The sequence below is a fragment of the Clupea harengus genome, chromosome 21, assembly GCF_900700415.2.
Source record: "Clupea harengus chromosome 21, Ch_v2.0.2, whole genome shotgun sequence".
Taxonomy (NCBI): Eukaryota; Metazoa; Chordata; class Actinopteri; order Clupeiformes; family Clupeidae; genus Clupea; species Clupea harengus.
This window is the reverse complement of record NC_045172.1, coordinates 25,145,696-25,153,195: the sequence shown is the minus strand read 5'-3', so window position 1 is coordinate 25,153,195 and position 7,500 is coordinate 25,145,696. Positions and strand designations below refer to the sequence as shown.

At 44.6% G+C, this 7,500-nt stretch overlaps 1 protein-coding gene across 4 annotated transcripts in view; it reads right to left on the bottom strand.

The window, feature by feature from the left end:
* Window positions 1–7,500, bottom strand: part of cd99 (CD99 molecule) — a 34,016-nt gene that overhangs the window by 19,016 nt on the left and 7,500 nt on the right. For 2 of the 4 annotated variants that reach the window (XM_042702895.1, XM_031558581.2), the window contains exons 3-10: window positions 6,823–6,858; window positions 6,413–6,466; window positions 5,994–6,026; window positions 5,150–5,176; window positions 1,984–2,019; window positions 1,406–1,480; window positions 864–899; window positions 570–602 (exon numbers count right to left, since the gene is read on the bottom strand). In XM_042702895.1, coding sequence (XP_042558829.1) covers window positions 570–602; window positions 864–899; window positions 1,406–1,480; window positions 1,984–2,019; window positions 5,150–5,176; window positions 5,994–6,026; window positions 6,413–6,466; window positions 6,823–6,858 — 330 coding nt within the window. The remainder of the gene's footprint in view (window positions 1–569; window positions 603–863; window positions 900–1,405; window positions 1,481–1,983; window positions 2,020–5,149; window positions 5,177–5,993; window positions 6,027–6,412; window positions 6,467–6,822; window positions 6,859–7,500) is intronic. The other 2 variants (XM_042702894.1, XM_042702893.1) reach the window with 2 other exon arrangements.

Sequence of the window (7,500 nt, the reverse complement as noted above, 5' to 3'; positions counted from 1 at the left end):
AGTTAGAGAGAGAGAGAGGGAGTGGAAGAGAGAGAGAGAGAGAGAGAGGAAGAGAGAGAGAGAGAGTAGGATAGAGTTGGAGAGAGAGAGAGAGAGAGAGAGAGAGGGAGAGAGAGAGTAAGATAGAGTTAGAGAGAGAGAGAGAGGGAGTGGAAGAGAGAGAGAGAGAGAGTAGGATAGAGTTAGAGAGAGAGAGAGAGAGAGAGAGAGGGAGAGGAAGAGAGAGAGAGTAAGATAGAGTTAGAGAGGGAGAGAGGGAGAGAGAGAGAGAGGGGGAGAGAGAGAGAGAGAGAGTAGGATAGAGGGAGAGAGGGAGAGAGGGGGAGAGAGAGAGAGAGTGAGAGACGGAGAGAGAGAGAGAGAGAGAGAGAGAGAGTGAGAAGGATAGAGTTAGAGAGAGGGAGTGAGAGAGAGAGAGTAGGATAGAGAGAGAGAGAGGGGGAGAGAGAGAGAGAGAGAGAGGGAGAGAGGCGGAGAGAGAGAGGGAGAGAGAGAGAGAGTAGGATAGAGTTAGAGAGAGGACTGAGCCCTGGTACCCAAAAGCACCGCACAAATCTCAAAAGCTTTACCTGGACCCAGGGCATCTGACAAATCAAATCCACCTAGAAGCACACACACACAAACACACACACACACACACACACACAGTGAGGAAGAGGCAACCTCTGTGCTCAGTAGGAGCTTTGACGGTGAGCTGTGAGTGTTTTGCTGGATCCCAGAACATTGGTCCTGCAACAGGCTACTAGGCAGCGGCCAAAGCTCTCCTGGACCTCCAAAGGCATCGCTCTCACACACACACACACACACACACACACACACACACACACACACACACACACACACACACACACACCAAAGCTCACCTGGACCTCCAAAGGCATCGTTGAGATCCAGGTCACCTGCGGGGGGCAGCAGAGAGACAGCTGAAGTGTCAGCAGAGCTTTCAATGTTGTTCCATTTTAAATAAATAGAAAACATGCATCATATTATTCCGTTTTAAATAAATAAACAACATGTATCATATTATTCCATTTTAAATAAATAAACAACATGTATCATATTATTACGTTTTAAATAAACAGACAACATGTATCATATTATTACGGGTCAGTAGGTGAATTTTCACCTATCACAACATGTATCATATTATTACGTTTAAAAAAAATAGACAACATGTATCATATTATTCCATTTTAAATAAATAGACAACATGTATCATATTATTCCGTTTTAAATAAATAGACAACATGTATCATATTATTCCGTTTTAAATAAATAGACAACATGTATCATATTATTATGGGTCAATAAATAGACAACATGTATCATATTATTCCGTTTTAAATAAATAGACAACATGTATCTTATTATTACGGGTCGTGTTTGGGCTGGGAATCTGCATTACCTCCCGTCGGCTTCTTTGGTTCTGTTGGATCTGGATTTCCTCCTGCAGGCTTCTTCGGTTCTGTTGGTGTGTCATCTACAAAGAAAACAACACACACACACACACACACACACACACACACACACACAGGGTTAGGTAAGAACTGCCCAGGGCTCCTGAGTGATCGGCCTGCTTAAATATGGGTTATCGGGGAACAATCTAGTGTTGTGTGGACAAGCATGTGCACACACACACACACACTGATGAAGAGCTCAGTAGGAGCTTTGACGCAGAGCTGTGAGTGTTTACTGGATCCCAGAACATTGTTTCTGCAACAGGCTACTAAGCAGCGGCCAAAGCTCTCCTGGACCTCCAAAGGCATCGCTCACACACACACACACACACACACACACACACACACACACACACACACACATATACACACACCAAAGCTCACCTAGACCTCCAAAAGCATCGCTCACACACACACGAACAAACACACACACACACACCAAAGCTCACCTGATCCTCCAAAAGCATCGCTCACGCACGCACGCACGCACACACACACACACACACACACACACACCAAAGCTCACCTGCTCCTCCAAAGGCATCGTTGAGATCCAGGTCACCTGCAGGGGGCAGCAGAGAGACAGCTGAAGTGTCAGTTCAGCTTTCGATGTCGATACATTTTTAATAAATAGACAACAACTGTTCAGGTTTGTGTTCTGGTTTTAGTTTAGTGAATCAGAAGTGTGTTAGTGAATCAGAAGTGTGTTAGTTAGTTTAGTGAATCAGAAGTGTGTTAGTGAATCAGAAGTGTGTTAGTTAGTTTAGTGAATCAGAAGTGTGTTAGTGAATCAGAAGTGTGTTAGTTAGTTTAGTGAATCAGAAGTGTGTTAGTGAGTTTAGAGAATCAGAAGTGTGTTAGTGAATCAGAAGTGTGTTAGTGAGTTTAGTTTAGTGAATCAGAAGTGTGTTAGTGAATCAGAAGTGTGTTAGTTAGTTTAGTGAATCAGAAGTGTGTTAGTGAGTTTAGTTTAGTGAATCAGAAGTGTGTTAGTGAATCAGAAGTGTGTTAGTTAGTTTAGTGAATCAGAAGTGTGTTAGTGAGTTTAGTTTAGTGAATCAGAAGTGTGTTAGTGAATCAGAAGTGTGTTAGTTAGTTTAGTGAATCAGAAGTGTGTTAGTTAGTTTAGTGAATCAGAAGTGTGTTAGTGAATCAGAAGTGTGTTAGTTAGTTTAGTGAATCAGAAGTGTGTTAGTGAGGTTAGTGAATCAGAAGTGTGTTAGTGAGTTTAGTGAATCTGAAGTGTGTTAGTGAGTTTAGTTTAGTGAATCAGAAGTGTGTTAGTTAGTTTAGTGAATCAGAAGTGTGTTAGTTAGTTTAGTGAATCAGAAGTGTGTTAGTTAGTTTAGTGAATCAGAAGTGTGTTAGTTAGTTTAGTGAATCAGAAGTGTGTTAGTTAGTTTAGTGAATCAGAAGTGTGTTAGTTTAGTGAATCAGAAGTGTGTTAGTGAGTTTAGTGAATCAGAAGTGTGTTAGTTAGTTTAGTGAATCAGAAGTGTGTTAGTTAGTTTAGTGAATCAGAAGTGTGTTAGTTTAGTGAATCAGAAGTGTGTTAGTGAGTTTAGTGAATCTGAAGTGTGTTAGTTAGTTTAGTGAATCAGAAGTGTGTTAGTTAGTTTAGTGAATCAGAAGTGTGTTAGTGAATCAGAAGTGTGTTAGTGAGTGTTACGACCCTGGCGGGTCTAGGCCCCGCCCCAGGATATTTTGCATGCCTGTTCTGTCTCTGTTTCCTCAGCAGATAATAGGAAGCAGGTGTAGGACAGGTGTAACCAATGATTGGTTGGGCTACAAAAGCCCTGATCAGATGGCATTCGTGGAGCGTTGGTCGTCGTATTTGGATAGAGATTGGTTTTGGATTGTCGTTAGTTTTGGAGTGTCGTTGGTTGTGGATTATCGTCGTCGTTGTTCGTTTATATTACCATTTACCTGACTGTACATCTCATCTTTTGTTTCTCTTCATAACACTGATCTTCACCACACGTTTGCTATAATTATTAGATAACTATATAACCTTGTAAACCTTTAATAAATATTTGATTATTATTATATTATCCTAAATTCTGCGTGTCTGTCGAACACTTTCTTCATCCGTGCCTGGGATCTCCCCAGGTTCTTTTTCGCGCACTGCCAGGCCAAAAACAACCGGCGGCCAGCGCTCTTAACCTGCGCGGGGGTTTGCGTTTGCTCAGTAGGTACTCACCTACTCTCACCACCCAGTTACCACTACACCTGTACCCAATTTTCCCCAGCCTGCACAGCGTGTCTGTTGCAGCGAGAGCCCACAGCTGCAATCACTTCGAAAAGTGACTTCCCTCCTCCACGGCAACCCAACGAAAACAATAAAAGTTGAATTTTTCACTTACCAATTTCCGCGTGTGTCTCCCCCAATTTGAAATACCCTTCCTGCTGCACCGGCAGTTTTATGCCCGTCAGCATCAAAGGCCAATATCCCGATCTATAAAATCAATACAGCTTCCCCACCACTGTTCCCCAATGAGTGGATGAAAAAGTTGTTTAACCAGATTCCCGGAAAAAAATCTCGGCGAGCCCCCACGTGTTACGTGCCAGCTCAAGGCACGAAACAAGAAGGGGAGGCCACGCAGAATTTAGGATAATATAATAATAATCAAATATTTATTAAAGGTTTACAAGGTTATATAGTTATCTAATAATTATAGCAAACGTGTGGTGAAGATCAGTGTTATGAAGAGAAACAAAAGATGAGATGTACAGTCAGGTAAATGGTAATATAAACGAACAACGACGACGATAATCCACAACCAACGACACTCCAAAACTAACGACAATCCAAAACCAATCTCTATCCAAATACGACGACCAACGCTCCACGAATGCCATCTGATCAGGGCTTTTGTAGCCCAACCAATCATGGGTTACACCTGTCCTACACCTGCTTCCTATTATCTGCTGAGGAAACAGAGACAGAACAGGCATGCAAAATATCTTGGGGCGGGGCCTAGACCCGCCAGGGTCGTAACAGTGAGGTTAGTGAATCAGAAGTGTGTTAGTGAATCAGAAGTGTGTTAGTGAGTTTAGTGAATCAGAAGTGTGTTAGTGAATCAGAAGTGTGTTAGTGAGTTTAGTGAATCAGAAGTGTGTTAGTTAGTTTAGTGAATCAGAAGTGTGTTAGTGAGTTTAGTGAATCAGAAGTGTGTTAGTTAGTTTAGTGAATCAGAAGTGTGTTAGTTAGTTTAGTGAATCAGAAGTGTGTTAGTGAGTTTAGTGAATCAGAAGTGTGTTAGTGAGGTTAGTGAATCAGAAGTGTGTTAGTGAGTTTAGTTTAGTGAATCAGAAGTGTGTTAGTGAATCTGAAGTGTGTTAGTGAGTTTAGTGAATCAGAAGTGTGTTAGTGAGTTTAGTTTAGTGAATCAGAAGTGTGTTAGTTAGTTTAGTGAATCAGAAGTGTGTTAGTGAGTTTAGTTTAGTGAATCAGAAGTGTGTTAGTGAATCTGAAGTGTGTTAGTGAGTTTAGTGAATCAGAAGTGTGTTAGTGAGTTTAGTTTAGTGAATCAGAAGTGTGTTAGTGAGGTTAGTGAATCTATTGACAGGTCTAGAGAAGTGGGTTCTGTTGGGTCATGTTGGAGTGTCATGTGTGTGTGTGTGTGTGTGTGTGTGATGTGTGTGTCATGTACACTGAAAACAACAAACAATGACAAACGTGCATGTCTCACCTTCTCCCCCTGCAGGTGCAGCAGGCTCTGGAGATAAACACACACACACACACACACACACAGCGTGAGAGATGGACGGAGAGATAACCATCCCATCACAGATAGACAGACCACACACACACACACACACACAAACTAAATGTGCTGGCATTTTGACCAGACCACCACTCCCTTATAAAAGACATGTTGATCACAAGGGACTTCCTAATAAAAGAAAGATTGAAAACACCCACTCTCATTCGCACACACACACACACACACACACTCACACACACACACGTACACACACACTCATACACACACACACGCACACACACACTCACACACACACACACACAATCACACACACACACACACACACACACACACATAGGGACTATATTAAACACATGTTGTAATTGGGTTAAAAGACAGGAAAATTCCCCACACTCGATTTTGCCTGGATTAGCAGGAGCATGACAGCAACAGACCCAGTGATCCACAGCTGAGCCGGTTCAGACCCAGTGATCCACGGCTGAGCCGGGTTCCGACCCAGTGGATCTTCATCTGCCCTTAGAGTCTGCAGCTATCTATTGATTTGTATGAATAAAATCAGTTGGCCAATCAGAGACACCAATCACCCAGATCGACAAAGAGCCATAGGGACCAATCAGAGAGCCACACACAGAGACAGTTCCCCTTACAGACCAATCAGAGAGCCACACACAGAGACAGTTCCCCTTACGGACCAATCAGAGAGCCACACACAGAGACGGTTCCCCTCCGGACCAATCAGAGAGCCACACACAGAGACAGTTCCCTCTATAGTACCAGAGTGGACCGTCACGGTCCCGACTGCCTTTACCTGGGCCCAGTGCATCCGAGAGATCAAAGCCACCTGGAGGAACATCAAGGGGTTCAGAACCGGCACTCAGCTCAGTGGCAAACCCAGTTGGGTTCTTCAGAACCAGCACTCAGCTCAGTGGCAAACCCAGTTGGGTTCTTCAGAACCAGCACTCAGCTCAGTGGGCCAACCCAGTTGGGTTCTTCAGAACCAGCACTCAGCTCAGTGGGCCAACCCAGTTGGGCCCGGTTAACCCGTCAGGTTTTACATTACACACAGCACGTCCACTCAAGGTCCACTCAACACACATCACTCTCCAATCCAGCTCAACACATCATAGCGCAGTGTGTGGACCTGCGCAGGCAGGGTTCTTTATACACTAGCGGTTCTAGTGTGTGGACCTGCGCAGGCAGGGTTCTTTATACACTGGCGGTTCTTACCGGGGCTTTTAGGTGCGTCAGGCTCTTTTGGAAGTGGAGGTTTCTCTGTGACCACTGTAGGAAAACACAGAGAAATATACAGCATGATCTGACACAGAATATACAAACACAGAGAAATATACAGTATGATCTTTTTCCTTTTTCCTTTCTAGGTCGTTTTTCTAATTCTTATGTAAAGTAGTATTTATTGTTACACCATGTTTTTTATTGCTCTTAGCTTGACTGTTCTCTCCATTGTACGTCGCTTCGGACAAAAGCGTCTGCTAAATGACTAAATGTAAATGATCTGACAGAATATACATACGTAATGTAATGTATGTATGTAATGTAATGTTGTAATGTGTGTAATATACTGTAATGTAATGTTGTAACCCTAGGCTAGTTAAGACACAGAGCACAGGCAGACTTACTGTCCAAATCTCCTAAGGCATCGGTAAGGTCAAAGTCTGGGAGAGGAGGAGAGGATAGGGGAGGAGGAGAGGAGAGAAGGAGAGGAGGAGAGGAGGAGGAGAGGAGAGGGGAGGAGAGGTGAGGAGAGGGGAGGAGAGGAGAGGGGAGGAGAGGGGAGGAGGAGAGGATAGGAGAGGAGAGGAGGAGGAGAGGAGGAGGAGAGGAGGAGGAGAGGTGAGGGGAAGAGAGGAGAGGAGGAGAGAGGAGAGGAGAGGAGAGGAGAGGAGGAGAGGAGAGGGGAAGAGAGGAGAGGAGGAGAGAGGAGAGGAGAGGAGAGAAGAGAGGAGGAGAGGAGAGGTGAGGAGAAGGGAAGAGAGGAGAGGAGGAGAGGAGAGGAGGAGAGAGGAGAGGAGAGGAGGAGAGGGGAAGAGAGGAGAGGAGGAGAGAGGAGAGGAGGAGAGAGGAGAGGAGAAGGAGAGAGGAGAGGATAGGGGAGGAGGAGAGGAGAGGAGGAGAGGAGGATAGGGGAGAGGAGAGGAGGAGGAGAGGAGAGGAGAGGAGAGGAGAGGAGAGGGGAAGAGAAGAGAGGAGGAGAGGCGAGGAGAGGGGAAGAGAGGAGAGGAGGAGGAGGAGAGGAGAGGAAGAGAGGATAGGGGAGGAGAGGAGAGGAGGAGAGGAGAGGAGAGGAGAGAAGAGTG